The following is a 19,877-nucleotide window of genomic DNA, read 5'->3' on the forward strand; positions in this document are numbered from 1 at the left end:
GGATTACAGGCGGGAGCCACCACACCCAGACAGGTCCCTGGGTCTTGATGTTGAAAGAAGCTGGGGGTGGCCCTGCGTAGACTCCTCCTTCCTAAGGGTCGTTGTTAAAGATCTGGTGCATCACTGTGGTTAGCACAGCAGGCCTGGCACGCAGTGGTGTTACATCTAGGACAGCCACTCCCCGGTCACTTAGTCACTTGCTGATCTGCTTCTTTTTCCCCAGGTGCTGACATCAACACGCAGGCCAGCGACAGTGCATCTGCCCTCTACGAAGCCTGCAAGAACGAGCACGAGGAGGTGGTGGAGTTTCTGCTGTCACAGGGCGCCGACGCCAACAAGACCAACAAGGATGGCTTGCTCCCGCTGCACATCGCCTCCAAGAAGGGCAGCTACAGGTCAGCCCGGGCTCTGCCGGCAGCCGGCAGCTCTCCTGAGACCCACCCCACGGCGGGTAGGGGATGGGAGGGCTGGGCCAGTCCCAAATGTCCCACCCACAGGATTAGGAAGGCCCGGGAGAGGTCAGAATAGACATCACCTTTCCCATGGAGAAGAGGAAAACCCCTTAGCAGTTAGAGAGCATGGAGTGAGTGCCTATAACAACGGCAGCAGCAATAATAACAGCAAACCCTTCCGCACATCAGAGACTTGTTTAATCTTCGTAACAGCTCATTGAGGTGGATATCATTATTTCTGTTGTTTAGATGAGGAAGCTAAGACACAGAGAGGTTGAGTGACTTGCCCAAGGTCACACAGCTCATAGGTGGCAGGTACTCACCTGCTCCAAAGGTCACATCTACAGGAATTCTACCCAGAGAGGCAGATATGAGTCTGAACTAATGATTATTTCCAGAGGTCCAGGAATGCAAAGATAACTTCCCAGGCAATCAGCAAGCATGCAGTGAATACCTACAAAAATACAAACGCACCAATGATAAGAGCTAGCAGTTATTAAACATTTACTACGTGCTAGATACTCTGCGCAAGATAAGAGAGGCTTAAGTTCCCAAGGAGCAATCTGGAGGAAGGGAAGAAGCAGAGACATGTGAACTCATGACATCATGAAGGAGCATGCCGAGGAGCAGCCTGGCTCCTGTGAAGAGAGGCAAGCCAGGGCCAGAGGCAGAGGTGTGCCGGAGCCAGCTCAGGCAGTTCTCATGAACCCGCTGTGCACACCCCTTCCCAACGCCACGTCTGTTGACCTCACATTGGTAGCTTAAAGTTGGCCATGGGGGAATGTTTACAGCATGGAAATTGGCAAATGCTACAAACCAGAGCCGTTTCCCCTGCTCTGCCCTGCTTAAGCCAGTTTTTAAACATTCCCAGCAACACTGTTGCATGGGGAAGCCTGGGCCGCAGAGTCGGAACTCCAGCTGCCCTTGAAGGATGGACAGGGCTTGGTCATTTCCAGAGTGTAACTCATCTGTCTCTCATGTGGACCTCACACTGTGCTGTGGCTATACAGGTCAACCTGGATTTTCATTTTACAGGACAAAAAACTAAGGCTCTGGTCGTCAAGAGACTTGCCCCTTTAAAGCCCTGTCCCCAGGGCTGGGACTAAAACCCCAGCGCCCGACCCTTTTTGCTGGATAGCGTTTCCCAAACTTTGTCCATTCACAGATTTTGTTCCTGATTTTAAATATCTATACTCTCGTTGCTTAGTAGTTTTTCCTTGAAATAATGTTTTTACTTACAATGAATTTATTTTGAAGAGGAAACATTTATCACACTATTATCCGTTTCCAATCAATTAAAAAAAACATTTCACCTAAAATCCCATCTCATGTACCCTGATGACACTTGGGGAAACACACCCCAGTCTCCCAGACAGTGAGGAGAGTGAGCAGCACAGACTGTGTGTTGAGGGGATGTTTGTTGTCTTCGCTAAGGCAGAGGGAAATGGGGTGAAAGTCTCTTCATTCCAGAGACTAAAACGAAGACTCAAGGCTTCAGAGCTGATGCTTAAAGCTCCAGGCCCCTCTGCACAGGCTGCCTGCACCAACACCAACCAAAGATGCCCTCCCCACTCCCCAGACCCTCCAGTACACACACAGAGGAGACCCGGCCTTCTCTGGACAGCACAGCAGGCCACCAGGCTGACAGATCTGGGTGTGAGTTCCTGCTGAGGCCATTGGGCAAGTTGCTTAACCTTTCTGAGCCTCAGTTTTCTCATTTGTAAAACGGGGAATGGTCACACCTGCCTCATGGGGTTGTGGGAGGACCAGTAAAGTGGATATGCATTCATAAAGAATGGAAATAAAGCACCAAGCAGAGCACCTGCACCCAGTGTGTGCTCTACGTGCACCACTCTTAGTAGGGAGAGTGCATTCCATGATCGTGCACTTAAGACAGCAGCTCAAGCCAGGCAGCGGGCATGCACAAGATGGCACCTTTCTCTTCAGTTCCACAAATCATCGGGCATCAGTCAGAGTTGGGCAAACAGTTTACCTTGAGTCTGACCCCAGAGAGATCCGGTTGAACAGGTAGGAACGGGTGCACTTTGGAAATCTCCTGGCCCACTGCCCCCCAGTTCTAGCCTGCACATCCATGTCCCTCTGGGCTGTTTTTAAAATGTCACATCAGATCCAGTGAACCAGAATCTCCAGGAGAGAAGGAGCACCGCTGTCTCTTTGAAAAGCTCCCTGAGCAAATCAGATACAGTCTGTCCGTAGCTGCAGAGATCACTGATCTAATTCAGGTCCTGCTTTTACGAGAAGGAAACCAAGGCCAGATATGGGAGTGACTTTGGAGACAGTGGCAGGGCTGGGAACTTCATCTGGGCTGCTTTCAAGTGAACTCAGGTGTTGGCAGTGCGGCCTCAGCTGGAGAAGTTGAAGGGGCACTAGGCGGCCTTGGGGGTGATCAGAGAGCAAGGCGGGTCATGCCTGGAACCACTGTAGACATGGTTTCTGTTCCCCTAAACTCACTTGCCTTGGGTTCATGCGGATTCCCATGGTGATTTCTCTGGTTATTCAACCTCCACTCCCAAGCCCCATTTCCCTCTGTCCCCCAAGGCTCAGAAGGGGCTGGGCCACTTTTTGAGGGTTATCCAACAAAAGGGTTAAAGCCTGGTTCCCAGCAGCTTCTGCCACCGGCAGCAGGGCCCCTGGCCAGCAAGCCCCAAGCTCATCACTCCCTCCCTGGGCATGCAGCATGAAAGGCCCTCTGCTCGGGGATTTGATGTGACATTCCATAGACATTCCACATTCTGCCACCTGCCAACACACCCTGGCCGTCCCAGGCGTGGAAGGCAGCACCAGGGGCTGAGGGCTGTTTGTCAGATGTGTCTTCTCTTCAACACACTTAAGTGTAGGGGTGACATTCGGGTGTGCCGAGAAAGGAGCCCTAAAATCCCAATGTCGCCGTCACCTCCAAGGCACACATTTTCCCATTTTTCGTTTCCAGTTTAGCAAAGCCACCATACGAATTTAAAGATCAACACCAAAGACAGATTTATGAAGAAACTGTACGAGTTAGACCAGAGCAGATACCCCAAGAATAGCACCCAAAACAGTAGTTTCCAACCTTGGCTGCACTAGAAACCTAGATGCCTGAACCCCACCTGAAGATACGGTGCTTCCGCTGGTCTGGGCTGTGGCTGAGGCTTCAGGGTGTCTAACAGCTGCCCGGGAGATTTTACTGTGCAGCCTGGGTAGAGAATCCAGATCTTAGAGCCTCTTCTGTGGCCAATAGAAAACACAGACTTGCATTCTGGGCCTTACTTCTGATTCCATCACTTTTAAATATTCCTTCTCTTTTACTTCCAATATATACTACTTTTGCTGTATTTTATCAATCTTTGCAAGCCACTTGAAATTCTTTCTGGAATAAAGCCAAATAGAGGACACTTGATACATTAAAAAGCAGTTTATAAAGCACATTCACAAGCAAGTTAATATCCCCATTAGTTAAAAGAGAAACTGAGGCTCAGAATCAATAGAGAGAGCCTCATAGAAAATAAGTCAAGGCCGCACAGTGGAATTGAGAAGTGCTAGCCATGGAGCCATCTATGGGCAATTGGTTCCCATATTAAAGTCAAGCCCTCCATCCAGATTTTTTTTTTTTTTTTTTTTTTTTTAGACTGAGTCTCACTCTATTGCCCAGGCTGGAGTGCAGTAGCATGATCTTAGCTCACTGCAACCTCTGCCTCCTGGGTTCAAGTGTTTCTCCTTCCTCAGCCTCCTAAGTAACTGGGATTACAGGTGTCCGCCACCACACACAGCTGATTTTTGTATTTTAGTAGAGATGGAGTTTCACCATGTTGCCTAGGCTGGTCTTGAACTCCTGAGCTCAAGTGATCCACCTACCTCTGCCTCCCAAAGAGCTGGGATTACATGCATGAGCCACCGTACCCTGCGCTCCATTCAAATTTACACTGAACACTGACAAAGGTCATGCCACAGTGACCTGGTGACCCAGAACACCTCTGTGTTTAGGGCAACAGGGGCAATGGGCTGCAGTCATCCTGCCGGTGGTCAGGATACCAAGAGCCACTGTTTATTCACTGCCAACTACAGGCTGATCAGACTCATGTGTAAGATATCATTTTATCCTCAAAAGCAGCCTTGGTGAAAGATTACGAAATTGTACTTTGGAACGTGGACCTGGGATTGGAAGCAGTCCTACCTTGCCGTGTTGTTTTGAATAAATGAGTAAAAGAGATCAAGTTCTCAGCTCTAAGGGTCATGCTGGGATTAAACTAATAAAATAAATGTGAGGACCACTTTAAATGGTACCAGGCACATAGTCAGCGCTCAGCAATATTAGCACAATTATAACTAAGAAAGGGAGGGGGTAAAGTGCTCGAGGCAACCCACTGGAGCCCAGTGAAGGGTAGCTATAGCTAACATCATCATCATCATCACCATTATTACAATTAATTACCCCTCTGCTTTACGTGTGGTTCAGAGAGGTTAAGTGACAGGCCTGAGCTGGCCCAGTGCTGAAAGGCAGAGCTGGTGTGTAACCCCTGTACCCCTGACTCTGAGCCTCCTGGTTTCCCCACTGCCCATGCTGGGACCCTCTCTAGCTAAGGACAGCCTGCGTTGGCTCAAAGCTCTCTGCCCATTCCCCTGCTGTTGGGCTAGATTCAGAAAGGGCATCAGAGCCAGATAAGAGAGGCCAGGCAGTATGGCAAGCCTGCTGCCTTGAGGAAACTAGAATCCCAGAGTGGGAACCTGGGCCTGGGGCAAGGATGCCAGGCTTCAGACACTGGTGGGTCCCAGGAGCGAGGCAGGAGCCCAGTGATTCAGAATGAGGTCCAAGGTCAGAGACAGCGCAGTGCCTGCCACACTGCTGCACTGGGCTTTCCTGGAGTGACCCTGAGCTGGATCTGTTCTGGTCTCAGGGCTACACAGGCAAAGCTAAGCTATTTGGTGTGGCCTCTGCACTGGGGAGGGGACAAGGGAGAGATGGAGAGCCATCCTTCCAGACACCTACGGTTCTATTGGGCAATGGTCACCTTTGCTCCTCTTCATAAGATGCCGCTTGAGCAATTGTACTCTGAGGTCCCAACACCTGCCTGTGGGAGAAGTGGGAAGACCCAGAATGTTTGGTGGGGTCACCCCCTTGTCTCTCTGTCCTCTGCTCCACAAAAGGCTGGGAGAGGAGTGATGATGTGCAGTGGGGCTGCCAACATGGCCCCTCCCATGGTTGGGAGGAGCAGGGCATCGTGGAAGGCCTGGCCCTGGGCATCCAGAGACCTGCATTTTGCTCTTGTGCACCATCCGCCTTCTGTCCAACCTCACTCTGTTCCCCACCCCAAGCCTGGGCTTCAATTTTTACCCTCTGTAAAATGGAAGAGGTGGACACACTGATCTCCAGAGCCTGTCCAGCATTACATATTCACTTTCTGATTGGCAGAGACTTACGGCAATAAGATGATTCACTGCATTACTGAAACAGTGTTCAAGTTCCCACATTTCTGCCACTTTCCCTTGGTTCATGGAGAATTGCCGGGCCAGCTGTGACCTGCCAGAGATCCCAGCCCCATCTGCCCAGCGGCCCCGAGGCAGCCACTCTCACTGTGGGTACGTTACAGCTGTTAGCGGAGCATTTGTGGCCGCCATCCAGGGTGAGGCCCCAGGCCTGCCTTTGACCAGCACCTCTGCAGAGCAAAGTCAGGCCTCCTGTGCCTACACAAATAGAAATTAGGAGGCAATTAGTCCCCCTGGGTGTGTGAATTTCCTTTTGAGGTTTTAGAGGCAGATTTTAGCCAAACATAGCGTCACTAACAATAACAATACTTTCCACTGAGATCCCAGCAGGAGGTCACTGGCATCAGATTTCCAGGAAGCCTGTGTGCCAGGAATCGAGAGGCATGGGAATGGGCCTAGTGGCACCTGCTTCCCCACCCCCTGCAATGGCCGCCTCCTTGGAGCCCCACACAAGGCTGTGAGGTCACCTGTCAGCAGGGCCTAGGATCTGGAATCACACTGGTGGCAGGACCTTGTTCTTGCAAGTGGCAGAGGTCTAAGAGAAGAGAGCCAAGAGAAGTGGCCAAGAGTCCTGGGGTTGAGCCCCCAGAGTTGTCTTATGACCCCTGATTAGTCAATTCAGCTCTCTGAGCCACATCTGTTAAAAAAAAAAAAAAAAAAAAAAAAAAAAAAAAAAAGCCACAGGCCTGCTCCAGCCACTCCCACCCAGGGCTGCAGCGGAGGTGAAATGAGCAGGCAAGTTAACACATTGTGAAGATTGCAAAGCCCCGTGATATATTAACTGTCACCCTAAGTGCTACATAGGAAGTAGGGGAGTTTGAAGAGTATAGCTTTGGGGTCAGACTGCCTGGGTTCAAATCCTGGCTCCATCACTTACTAGCTGTGCATCGTTGGAAGAGTCACTTACCTACTCCGGGCTTCTGTCTCCTCATCTCTGGAATGAGGATAATGTAGTATAGTAAAGTGCTGAGGTCAGGGCTGGAGTTTTAGGAAAGAGGTTCTGGGAGCTCAGGCTTCAGCAGCTGACCAAGTTCTCCACGCACAGAGGTGAGGCAGAGAGACTGGGAGAAGCTAGTGTCAGCCCTCGGGGGAGGAGGCGATGAGACTCACGGGAGAGGAGCACAAGTGACCTCATGGTCATAGTGGGCTGACTGGGGCCTGGGGCAGAAGTAGTTGGGGCCAAACACATTTGTTCCCTTTTGTCCTCAGGATCCAGTGACTCCACTGGGGTCCCCCAACAGCAAGATAGGAATGCAGGCCAGCTCAGCCCTGGAGTCAGAGGATTGCGCACGCCCTGGTTCCCCTCTTCTGACTGTATGGCTGGGCAAGCCCTTAACCTCTCAGAGCTTTGAATCTTCTCATCTGCAAAATGGGAATGAGGAGCCTTGCTTTAGGGGTTATTGTAAAGATTAAACCCAAGAGCACTTGTCTTTAGGAGCCTCCTGGCACAGGAGATCTTGGATCCGGCTGTCCCTGTCCGTCCTCCCCGAGAGAGAGCAGGGTCTGGCTCCAAACGTCTACTGCCTCCTGCAGGGAGGAGGCTGGACATTCATTGTATTGGGGGCCTTCCCGTCAGTTCCTCCAGATGACTGAGCTGGCAACCGGCCACAGCCCTTAGCCTGAAATCAATCAGTGGGAGCTTCTTGAAACCCTAGAGCAGTCTGGCTGAGGTTTTTAAGAACTCAGACTTCGGAAGTCAGAGGTTCCGGGTCTGACGCCCAGCTCTGCCCCTGATTGGCTATGTGACTTTGGGAAGGTGGCTGAAGCTCTCTGAGCCTCAGTTTCCTTATCTGCAAAGCGGGGACAGCAGCAGACCCACCTTCCCCAGTGGGGTGAGAATGGTGGACCCGCGGCGCCCCCTGCAGGTGGGACGTGTGCGGCCCCTTCCCTCCCCTCCCCTCACCCGCGCCCGCCCCTCCGCCACTCCGCCCCGCAGGATCGTGCAGATGCTGCTGCCCGTGACCAGCCGCACGCGCGTGCGCCGTAGCGGGATCAGCCCGCTGCACCTGGCGGCCGAGCGCAACCACGACGAGGTGCTGGAGGCGCTGCTGGACGCGCGCTTCGACGTGAACACGCCGCTGGCCCCCGAGCGCGCGCGCCTCTACGAGGACCGGCGCAGCTCCGCGCTGTACTTCGCGGTGGTCAACAACAACGTGTACGCCACCGAGCTGCTGCTGGAGCACGGCGCCGACCCCAACCGCGACGTCATCAGCCCCCTACTCGTGGCCATCCGCCACGGCTGCCTGCGCACCATGCAGCTGCTGCTGGACCACGGCGCGAACATCGACGCCTACATCGCCACGCACCCCACCGCCTTCCCCGCCACCATCATGTTCGCCATGAAGTGCCTGTCGCTGCTCAAGTTCCTCATGGACCTGGGCTGCGACGGCGAGCCCTGCTTCTCGTGCCTCTACGGGAACGGACCGCACCCGCCGGCCCCGCAGCCCTCCAGCAGGTTCAACGACCAGCCCGCGGCCGACAAGGAGCCCGGCGTGGTGCAGGTGGGCGGCGCGCGCCGGCGTGGGAGAGTGTGGGCCGGGGGGCGCGCGCGTGGGCAGTGTCGAGGCCGGGTAGTTTGCGCTCCTTGGGAACCGCGTGGACTCCTTCCGCGGGAGTGTGGACAGCTTTGGGGGCAGCAGAGAACGCTGGTCAACCTGCGTCCTGGTAGGCTGGGTTAGTGGTTAGGACGTTTTGAAGGGAGCGTAGTTGACTAGTTAGCACCCGTTGGAGGCAGCGGAACCGCCGGTTAGCTCACTTTAGAGGCCACAGAACTTAGTGGTGCACTGAACGATCCTCATTTTGGTCCACTGCTTTGGGGAGTTTACGTCACCGAGAGTGGAGCAGAGAACTCTGCAGAACTAAGGGGCTGCACCTGGAATGCGATGTGAACACCCCGGAAAGGGATGTCAAGAGCAGGCTGGTGTAGGGTAGGGTCAGAAGCAGAAAGCCAGCGACCCCGAGGCAGGACATGTCCATGTGGTTGGTTTAAAAGCCAGAACTTAAAAGGAAGTTAGACACACTCATCTCCTGGAGATAATTACTATAATGGTTAATGGCGATCATTCATGGGCTGCCTACTGTGTGCAAAGTTTATGTTCATATACCTAATTCTCACGTTTAAAAAAATTCCCCTTGGAGTTTGTTTCATATACCTATTTTATAGACAGGAAAATTGAGGCTCAGAGGTGATGTGACCTGCTCAAGTTGCCCATCTTCCACTTTGGGCAGCAGAAGCCTGTGTTGGGGGGACATTGTTCAGGGGACAGTGTCTATGCTGGGTGTGTGCTTGGACACATCTCCTGTGCTCCCTGGCCTCAGGCTGCTGCAGGTGGGGTAAACTCACGTCTTGGTCCTGGCGTGTTCTCTTTCAGTTCTGTGAGTTCGTGTCTGCCCCAGAGGTGAGCCGCTGGGCAGGGCCCATCATCGATGTCCTCCTGGACTACGTGGGCAACGTGCAGCTTTGCTCGAGGCTGAAGGAACACATTGACAGCTTCGAGGACTGGGCCGTCATCAAGGAGAAGGCAGGTAGGGATTTGCTGCTGCCGCCGAGACTGGCAGATCTCCCTGCCTGACTGAGGCCCAGGCCTCAGGGAATGTGACCGTTCCTAACCCTGGGAGCACCTGCTCCGTGCCAGGCTCTGTGCTGCGTGTCACACACCATGTGTCTGTAACTTCTTGGATGAAACATGAGGAATCTGCCTATCTCAGAGAGCTGTGCCACCTGAGCCAAAGTCATAGCTGGTTAGTGGCAGAGTTGGGATTCAAACCCAGGTTTGACCAACCCCAGAGTCTCTCCACTACATCTTCCCATGATGTTTTCAACAGCTATAGCTCCCCTGAGGGGTATCCAAACCTTCAGAGTAGGTTGTGAATGATTTGGGGCCACCAAGAGGCATTGTGGCAGGGGAGAGGAGAGAAGGTGGTCCAGGGTGTCTCAAACTAAAGTGCACACCAAGCACCTGGGTGTCTTGTTAAAAATGCAGCTTCTGATTCCGGTGGTCTGGGGTGGGGCCAGGGAGTCTGCATTTCGACGGGCTCCCAGAAGACACCAAAGTTGCTGGTGCACAGAGCACCCTGGTGTGGGAGACAGGCCCCTGAATCCTGGACCCAGCCTTGCCAGGACCTTGCTGAGTGACTGTGGGCAGGGCCTCTCACCACCTGAACAGAGGCACCTGGGCCAACCCCTTTCGCCTCTATCCACATGAACTGTGCCAGGCGCAGTGAAGTGGGATTTGGTCACTGTTCCTCTGATGTGTGCAGAGTAGATGGGGCCGCCTGGCTAAGTCAGGCTGAGGAAGTCAGAGTCCCTCTTAGGCCTTACAGAGCTCACCTGGGCAAACAGGATACTGTAGGTGACAGAAATGGACATGTGTTCAGCGGCATCCCAGCTACCCCAGGGCTTTCTCTGGCTTGAGGGCACAGTCCTTCCCTGGCCAAGTGATTGCCAAAGGAGTAGCACAGAGGCTGGCCATTGTCATTCCACCATTACTGCTTCTGTCCCCAGGTAAGACTGTGCAGCCTTGGGGGCCCACGCCATGCCCCAAGTCTGACTCACCATGTTCCTCCTTGATCCCCACACCCCTGTGAACCCACACATACTGTGGGATATTTCATTGGCACAGGTGCTTGGAAGGCACTTGAATTGAAGCCTTTGATAAAGTTTCTGGGGCAGTGATGGCAGGGAGGCAGCAACCTGCCTGTTCACTTGGGGCTCAACTCTAGACGCACAGTAGCCTTCAAGGAACTAATTGGTTGCTGCCATCATGATCCTTGGCCACTAGAGGGTGGAGCAGTCTAAGCCTAGATAACAGTCCCACCCATTCTGTCAGCTTCTCCTGCCTTCCTTAGAGAAGGGTGATTCCCCAACAACTCAACCATGCTCCTGGGAAAACCCTGCAGAGACCTTAGTGTTCAGTACACATTTGTTAGCCAGTAAAACCAATCATTTTTAACCAGTATCTATTTGGGTTACTTTAAAGTCCACTTTCCACCGGCAAGACAGTCCCCATGAGCTTGTTTGTTTAATGCTGTGACGTCCACATCGTTATTCTGGGAAGAAGCACCCAGAGCCCATAGATTGGCCTGTCAGCCCTCGTGGCTCTGCGTCTGCTCAGCAGCCTGTGCTGAGCTTCCTGGAGGGAAAGTTATATTCTAAGCTTGTTACCTAATGGTTTCCCCATCTCTTTTCTGGACTATTAAAAAAGTGTCCTAACTGGCCTCAATGCCTATAATTAATTACTCCAATTCAGCCATTAACTGAATATATATTCAAGACCTTCTATGTACAAGGTCACCATATTATTTTTTATCCAGACCACAGCATTTAAGAGATAGAAATAGGAACTAACCAGACAAGATGCCTGGACAACAGGAATGATGCTTCCCTGTTCTTTGGGTACTCAGATTTTTAGTAGAAACATCTGAGCTCAGAAGGCAGTGAACTCAGAGGGTGGCTCAGAGGGCAGTGGGGGTGTCAGAAGCATGGTGAGGGGTGTGTGGATGCATCGCTAGGCACCGCTCCAGCTGCCTGGCCCTCCGCCCTTGCTCCACGTCCCATCTGCCCTCCAGCCCCAGGCTTGCCTGACTTCCTGTCCTTACCACTTGCTGTTTGCCCTGCTTGGAATGCCCTTGTCTCCCTTCCTTACCTGGAGATTCCTGCCCACTCCTCAGGACCCCACTCAGAGGGCACCCTCTCTTGTGAAAGCCTCCCCCAGAGCCTCTAGGCAGGCACCTCTGCATATCTGGCCCAAGCACAGAGCCAGGTGCAGCAAGGGGGCTCAGCATGTGCCATGTGCTTGTGAATGAATGAATGAATGAATGAGTGAATGAATGAATGGCATTCTGTGATTCAGCAGACGCTTTCTCTGTGCCTGACCCTTTGCTCAGGATTGAAATAAATCACCCCATTACTAGATGCATTCATCCCTGCTCTTACCTCTACCCACTGCCCAGCTGAGAAAACTCCGCTCTGTGGCTCCTGGGGGAGGCAGCCAGGTGGGATTCTGGGGCCGGAGGGGAGCTGCCAGTCTCTGCCCTCTTACCCTGGCCTCTCAGCACCACTGGGAGCTCTGAGTTGAATTCCACGTATGGGGGCACTTAAGAGGTCAAACCCTCAGACCCCATTGCTAAGGCCGTATTTGGGGCCCAGGTTGTATGTGAAGAGGAAGGGGTCGAGAGGAGGGAGGCACCATTCTGTAGTCCCAGGAGGGATCCTGGGCAAGGGTCAGAACCTCGCTAAGCCTCGGTTTCCTCACCTGTGAAATGGGTGTGACAACCACTCTGTCCACTGCTTGGGCTGTGCAGATCAATGGGGGGTGAACAGTGGGAAGGTGCCTTGCTGGGTCTCTTTAGTTAACAGGGACTGGGGTGCAGATAACCCCTCTCTTCCCCAGCCACATCAGATAGGTGCCTCCCCTAGGCTGGGGTCACAGATGCAAATCCTTTGCTGATTGCAAACGACAAATCAGCCTCTCTCTTTCCCCCCTTCTTCCAGAACCTCCAAGACCTCTGGCTCACCTTTGCCGGCTGCGGGTTCGAAAAGCCATTGGGAAATACCGTATAAAGCTACTAGACACCTTGCCGCTCCCAGGCAGGCTGATTAGATACCTGAAATATGAGAACACCCAGTAACTGGGCCACAGGGAGAGAGGAGTGGCCCCTCAGACTCTTCTTACTAAGTCTCAGGACATCGGTGTCCCCAACTCCAAGGGGACCTGGTGACAGACGAGGCTGCAGGCTGCCTCCCTCTCAGCCTGGATAGCTGCCAGGATCTCACTGGGTCTCAGGGCCCGAGCTTTGGCCAGAGCAGAGAACTGAATGTGTCAAGGAGGAGAAGAATCATTTGTTTACAAACTGGTGAGCAGATCCCACAACTTCTCTGCCTTCGGGAATGATAGAAACCTCCATTTCTGGGCCAGGGCAGAGTTTGAGGTGGTCTGGGGAAGGTGGGCTCAGAGCCTTCCCTGTGTCCCTCCACTTGCTCTGGAAAACTCTCCACTTGACTTCAGAGCTTTCTCCCCAAAGACTCAGATGAAGATGTGGCCCAGAGTTGGGGGAGGGGACCCTGGGTCTCGGAGAGCTTTGTTAAGTATTAATACAATAAATGCTACACATGTGACACCTGCCCAGCGAAGTCCCTCTCACCAGACCCCCAGGGCCTGAGGTCCTCAGCCTTGCTCGTGGCAGTAGTGGGAATGGGGCAGGGGTGGGGATGGGGCACAAGGACCCCTGAATGTGTCACCTTTGTTTGGGTTCCTGAAAGACCCAAGAGGCTGTATCCTTTCCTCCCCAGCCAAGACCGGATGATGGCCCGGGTTTTCCTCTCCTGGTTCAATCACCATGGAAAGAGGAGCTCTGTCACAGTCTCGTGGCCCACATGCCTCTCGACACCTGCGGTTGCCACACACATTTCCTGGCACTCTGTTTTCATACCTGCTCAGCCCTGTTTTGCTGGTTGTTGAGAAACTAGGGGAAGAAATTAAATACTGGGCACTGTGAGCAATGGCGCTAGAGTGATGGCCATGGTCAGCCCTTGCAAAGGCACCAAGCCTGAGAGCACATACGGAGCCCCAGCCCCCGCGCGCCTCCCTCTGTCCTCATGGCCCTGTGGGGTGGGCGGAGCAGGAGCTGTCATCCTGTTCTCAGGTGGTGCAGGGCAGAGCCAAGGCTAGCCACCATGAGGCACTCTCTGCGGGTCTCTCCAGGTTCCAAGTGCTGAGATGCAGCGTGCCCTGTTTCCATGGAAGCTGCAGTAACTGATCAGTGCTCCCTTCACCAGTGTGAGTGAAGCCACTGAGCCCAGGCTGCTCTGCAGCAACACCAGAGCAGGCCACCCGGCCGAGAGCCGGAACCAGCCCAGCCGTGGGCTCTAGGAGAGCAAGGTCAGAGGTAGTTCCTGGCCTTTGTAAGCAGTAGATTGGTGGAGGGGAGCACTGGCTCCAGGCTCAGCTCTGCCACTGGCTTGCACCTCTGGGGCCTGAGTTTCCTCATCTGTATGGTGAGACATGGTGGCCCCTGGTGGCCTTGCTGGCTCTGACACACTGAGTTTCTTTTCTTCTCTTTTTGTTTTTCGAGACAGAGTCTCACTTTCTTGCCCAGGCTGCTGTGCAGTGGCGTGATCTCAGCTCACTGTAACCTCTACCTCCTGGACACAGGTGATCCTCCCACCTCAGCCTCCCACGTAGCTGGGACTGTAGGGGCATGCCACCGTGCCTGGCTAAAGACACACTGGGCTTCAATGAAATCCGTAACTCCCAGAGAAAAAGTCTTCCAAGCAGCACTTGCTGGCCACAGGCCAAAGGTCAACCAGGTCATGCCCATTCCTTCATAGTATGAATGAGAAACTGGCCAAGAGTGGGGAAGGGACTTGCCTGGGCACACACAGCAAGTCCCTGGGGTTCCAGCTTAACAGTGCTTGGCCACGGTCCCATGCGGCCTTGCTGTACACCAGGCAGAAACTGTAGGGACCCTAAAGAAGCCCCAGAGAAACCTGCATCCTCCCCCACTGGGGTACTCAACCCCGAGAGTCCGGGGTAAGTTGCCAAGTAGGCGTCAGCTCACAGGGGAGACTCTGATGGAAGAACCCCTTTGCTGACCCAGAAGCCAAAGAGAGCACATTTGCGTCTCGGGTGACTGCTGGTCAGTGGCAGGTGGCAGGTGGTGACGGGAAGAGGCACACAGGACCAGTGTGTGAGTTGTTTGGGGCATGTATGGACCAGGATGGGTAGTGGGCAGACTCTTAACCTACAGCATCTCATGGGCCACATTACATCCTAGAGAGTCCTAAGGCAGCAGCCACAAATCTCCCAACCCAGAGACCCAGGTACTGGGCAGGGCAGTGTGCCGGTCTGTGGGAGGTGCCACCTTGGAGGAGGTGAGGCTGAAGGGCTGAGTGGGAGGTGTGGGGAGGGGCTTGGCCACTGTATTCTCTGTACTCGACGTTTGCAGGGTGTGGGACCTTCTGGTCTGAGACGCGCCAGTGCTGCATTTGGGTTCTTAGAATATTAACGTTCATGTGTCCATGCAGGTTAGTCAAAGTGCTGCTCAGAGCACACCCCCACTGCAAGTGCCATGCCCAGTCTTGGCCTCCTTGTGTCTCTGCCCCACCTCCCCATAACCCGGCAGCTAAGGGGTTCATTCCTGGCCTAGGCCTGCTCCAGTGGGTTGGTTCCAGTTGGCCAAGGCTCACATTGTGCCATTCGTGATATATTTTGACCATCACTCCTGTCACAGCCGCCTCCCTCCGCAGAAGCGGGCCCCTCCCGCAATACCCAGCCCCAGGAGGTTTGCAGCCTCAGGGACATCTGGCAGCATCAGAGAACACTTAGAGCCCTGAGAGTCCAGCAGAGATTCTGCTTCATGAGCCTGAGCCTGCTTGACCCAATGATGGCCATTGGGGATTGTGAAGGGGTGGGGACTGGCTCCAGGTTTTACTTTGAACCAGTGCTGTTCACTATGCGGTTAGGAGAGTATGTGCTCTTGTTACTGCAGCAGGATTTGAAACTTACTTTCAATACCAAAGCTTCCCTAGATGCCTGTTTTCCCCCCAGCTCGCTTCCACGTGAGGGCATCATGTTGCCAGGGCTTCCATCAGGTCATGTCTTAGTACAGGTCTCTGCTTCCCAACTTTTGAATGAATGGATCTGCAGGTACCCCGGGGCTGTGAGCAGGGACAAGCCAGTCTTATCAGAGAGCCCAGGCAAGACTGGACACAGGCAGCACCCTGGGAGAACGTGCCCCGGAGCTCGGCTCCTCTGCTAGCAGGTGTGGTTGGTTGGATGGTCCAGGCACATCATCCCCCGGGCAGCACAGCTCATAAATGGTATTAAAACGTCGGCATGGCAGGACCTAGAGATACCACCAGACGACTACGAGAGGTGACTTGTAGTTGGTGACGCTTTGAGCATCTGGGTGACAGTGGGCCAGGACACTCACATTGGCCTCCCAACAACCTATGCCGCAGGTCTGTTATCAATCACATTCTCCACATGAGGAAATTTCAGCACAGAGAGGTTAAGTAACTTGCCCAAGATTGCACAGCTGGTAGATGGCAGGCCAGGATGCAGGCATTGAAACCCCTGCTATGCAGTTTGTAGGGAGCTGAGGCTCATCGACATGGATTCAGAAGGCTTGTGTGATGCTGCATAAAGGGCAGAGGAGGGTCCCCCACCCCAGTCCCTTTCTGCTCTTTAAGACCAGAGCAGTCTGAGGCTCAGGGTCCAGGTTGAGGATCGTCCCCATCCCATAGGCCAGATAATGACTTTGAACAGCTCTGCCCAGGGTTGTGCCTGTTTCTGTGACCTTGAGGTCTTCAGAGGCCATTGCACAGAAACCACTGGCTGGTTTCCCGGTGAGGGGGCTGCCCCTCCAGGGACCCACCACTCCAGGGAATCCTGGAGTAAAACAAGACAAATAGGAGGGGCCCTTGGCGACGACCAGCCTTGCAGCTTATATTAGTGAGGAAGAATCAGGGGCCATGTCCAGGCTCCAAAGTGGGGAGCCTGCAAGCAGCCGGTACTTGCCTGGGCGCAGAGGAGGGAGGTACACCTGTTTCCTATTCCTAGTCCAGTCCTCCATTGTACAGGTGAGGAGTCTGAGGCACAGAGGAAGGATGAATGTGTCCAACATCATGCTGCTGATGAGAGCACCACAGTCCCAGCCAGGACTGGCCCCCTGCACCCTTCTAGTCGTGAAACTGTTCTAATAAAATAAGCAGATGGGCATGCCGGCACGCCCACCCTCTGTCAGCCACAGAGCCCTGTCCACAGCAGCAGAGCAAACCTGGGCCTGTGTGCAGGTGGAGGCCCCTCAGGTGACTCTGCTAGTAGGACACTAACAGGGCAAAATCCAGGGCCGCTTCCTGCCATTAGTGCTGCCCTCTGCACTGTCACAGGCAGAGGCCTCATCGTTGCATTGATGGGGCACCTGGTGTGTGCCTGGCCCAGGGAGAGACCCATCCTCAGGTAACCTGGAATCTGGATTAGCTGGAGAGGATCCCTCTGGATGTGCTGGAGGAATTCAGAGGAGGTCGCTATTGTTTTTTAAAATTGACTTATTTTGCCTGTGGACACAGACTCCAAGACTGTGCCTACAAGAGGAACGATTTGGTCAAACTACCTGTTTTGCCCACAAGGGACCAAACTCCTATTTGGCCTGATTTTCCCTCTCACCAGAGTTGGGCACAACCACCTCGGCACAGAGGCTGCCCTGAGGCAGTACACAGAGCAGGAGGCACTGCAGAGAGACCCATTCTCATCTCGTCATCCTGCAGCGGGAGTGGGGAGACCCCCCAGAGGAAGGGTGGGGCCCCACAGCACGCGGCAGAGCTGGGACTGCAGCCCCACCTCCCCTGTCCCGGCTCCTGTTCTCCGGAGCCTGTTCTCCGGAGCATGCTGGACCCCGGAGGTGTCCGTCCCTGGTGGCTCCTCTCCTCCCCTCCTCACCCTCCTTCCTTTGAACCAAGCTCTTAGCCCCAGCTCCCATTACCAGATATTTCAGAGGCTTCAGCCAGTCCTGGCCTCCCTGGAACCAGCCACTGCTGCCAGATCCCTCAGCTTGGGGGTCATTCAACTTCCTGACACCCACGATGTGGAAACTCCAAAAGAAATGTCTTTATTCTTTCAACTTTCTCAATATTTACAAAGAACAAGAAGAACAACAACTGAGATTGGCTCACACAGTGGGTGGCAGGTGAACAGATGTGTAACTCTGGCTTCTGGGGTGGCGGGAACGAAGGGCACCATCCCCCCACCCATGGTCAGCACAGGGACAGCGGGACGAGCTGCTGGCCCCTGGCCTGCTTGGGGAGGGGCCAACCAGGCCCAGCCCCACAGCTTCCAAGGCTGCAAGGCCGAAAGGTGACTGCCTGAGGAGCCCGGCCCCAGTCCTCCCACACACACACACAAAAGGAAGAGGCCACACCATGGACCAGCCACCTCCTCCCAGGAGAGCACCTTGGGGGCCTCCACACTCCTGCAGGCCAGAGGTGGGGGCTGAGGCCCTCTCAGCCCACCTAGAGGTAACCAAAGACATTGAAGACGGGTGGGGGCACGGCCGGCTTGGTGGGGATGGGTTTCAGCACCATAGGCCTGCACACCTTCTGCCCCAGGCCGTCCGCGTCCTTGCAGAGGTACGCCAGCTCCCCGGGAAAGGCCGGGCTCTTCCTCCACAGGCCCAGGCTGGGGACAGGACTCTGAGGCAGGGCCCCCAGAGGGCCCGGGTAGATGGGCTGTCCATGGTACTGGAAGGGGCAGCAGCTCCAGGCGTTGACGCGGCCCACCAGGGAGACCCCCGGCATCTTGAGTGACTCCTTTTCAGCCAGGGCGCTTGGAGACATGGGCACTGAGGCAGTCTCAGGCCCCAGGGGCTCCAAGCCCTTGCAATTTTTCTTACCCTCATAGGGAGGTCCCTCCCTGGGGCCCAGTCCCCCCTCCAGCCCCACATGGTAGCTGTGGGTGGGCCTCGGCTCTTCCCAGAAGGAGGCAGGCAGCTGTCTTTTCCTCATGGGCACCTGGCCAGCCTGGGCAGCTTCTGGATGCTGCCCCTGGGGGAGCTGCTCCTTAGCAAGACATTCCTCCCTGCAGGGGTTCCTCAGCACCTTCTCCTTGCAGCCCCCACCCCCGCCGGGGCTGGATTCAGGGCCCAAATCGAGAAGCAGCCTCCCGGGCCGGTCCTCAGGCCCCCTTTTCAGGTAGGGCTCTGCAGCCCTGCCGGGAAGGCCCCGCGGGAGCCGGGAATACTTCTGGGAGAAGCGTTTGAGCTGCTTCTGCAGGTACTTGCGATGGTCCACGGAGCGTCGGCAGGGCGCAGACTTGTCCAGGGCTGCCTTGATGTCGCTGGACGCCAGGTTCACGAAGTTCAGCAGCATCTTCACATCACTGTCAGATGCCATCACCAGGGGGCCACCGCACAAAGCTTTCCATGAAGAGGGTGGGCTCTGCTGGTGGCTGGCAGCTCCGAGGAAGGACACCGAACTGACCTGGGGGACATAACAGGCCATTGGAGTCTCTCCAAGCAACCATACCCAGCCCTCCCAAAAGACCACAGCACCTGTCTGCAAATGGTGTCCCACCCCAGCACCCCTCAGTCCTAAACAGCGTCCTGGGTACAGGGCTGCGGGTGCAAGTGGCTGAGTGCTGTCTGCACACCTGGGAAGCCGCGGGCACTGGCACAGCCCCATCCAGCCTGCTTGGATCTGGTGCCTTCCTCTTGCAGCGAAGGTTCAGAAAGGTCAAGCAACTCGCCCAAGGTGACCCAGCTATAGGTGGCATTGCTGGGGCTGGCACACAAGTCCCTGCACTCCCAGCCTGCCCTGTTTCCCACACACCATGCTGCCAAGGTGTGCAACTTGCCAGTGAGGTGTTTATTCCCTGAGCTGAGACGACTGCTCCACTTTAAAGCAAGGCCAAGCCCCCTTGCTCCCTGATGGTAGCCTCCCCCTCCCACCGCTCCCGCCCCCAGCCCGAGGAGCACAGCCCCCCTCCTCAGTCCCCACGCTCCACCCCCAGCTCTCACGCAGGACCAGGCAGGACCCCTGTCTGGCACTTAATCGAGACCTGCCTTGCGGGCTGATCTCAGGCTGTGGGCAGTAGGGACTCCCCCGAAGAAGCATCTGCAGCAATTTCATGCCTCCTCCGCCGCCACCCACGCACCTCACCCCTCCCCCCGGCCCCAGCCTGCCCCACACCCGCCACCCAGTCGGGCCAGAGCCGCCGGGCATCCACACTGACCAAAGGTGCCGGCCGGGGCCCGACCAACGTAACCCGGCAGGTTCCCCGCTGCAGACCTGGGACAGGCCCCGGCACAGCCGGCCGAGCTCCGTCCGGCTGGAAGCAGTTGTGCAGCCCTTGAGTGGGCTGAATGGAGGACAACTCCCCAGAGCTGGGGGGCCCCTCAGGCCAATCAGGAGCGCCTCTCCAGATACAAAGCATCCCAATCAGGCGGCGG

At 55.0% G+C, this 19,877-nt stretch overlaps 2 protein-coding genes across 2 annotated transcripts in view; one reads left to right on the forward strand and one right to left on the reverse strand.

Moving 5' to 3' along the window:
• Window positions 1–13,050, forward strand: part of ASB2 (ankyrin repeat and SOCS box containing 2) — a 43,088-nt gene extending 30,038 nt beyond the window's left edge. The window contains exons 7-10 of the mRNA XM_003939825.4: window positions 224–395; window positions 7,870–8,434; window positions 9,305–9,458; window positions 12,427–13,050. Of these exons, the coding sequence (XP_003939874.1) occupies window positions 224–395; window positions 7,870–8,434; window positions 9,305–9,458; window positions 12,427–12,563 (1,028 nt within the window). The 3' untranslated portion in view covers window positions 12,564–13,050. The remainder of the gene's footprint in view (window positions 1–223; window positions 396–7,869; window positions 8,435–9,304; window positions 9,459–12,426) is intronic.
• A 4,373-nt stretch (window positions 13,051–17,423) lies between these two features.
• On the reverse strand, window positions 17,424–19,877 carry FAM181A (family with sequence similarity 181 member A). Its single transcript, XM_010350544.3, has 2 exons — window positions 19,661–19,877; window positions 17,424–18,909 (listed from the first exon to the last, which is right to left on the reverse strand). The coding sequence occupies exons 1-2, from the start codon at window positions 19,859–19,861 to the stop codon at window positions 17,944–17,946; spliced, it is 1,167 nt and encodes a 388-aa protein (XP_010348846.1). The 5' UTR covers window positions 19,862–19,877; the 3' UTR covers window positions 17,424–17,943.

The sequence above is a fragment of the Saimiri boliviensis genome, chromosome 2 (assembly GCF_048565385.1).
Source record: "Saimiri boliviensis isolate mSaiBol1 chromosome 2, mSaiBol1.pri, whole genome shotgun sequence".
Lineage (NCBI taxonomy): Eukaryota > Metazoa > Chordata > Mammalia > Primates > Cebidae > Saimiri > Saimiri boliviensis.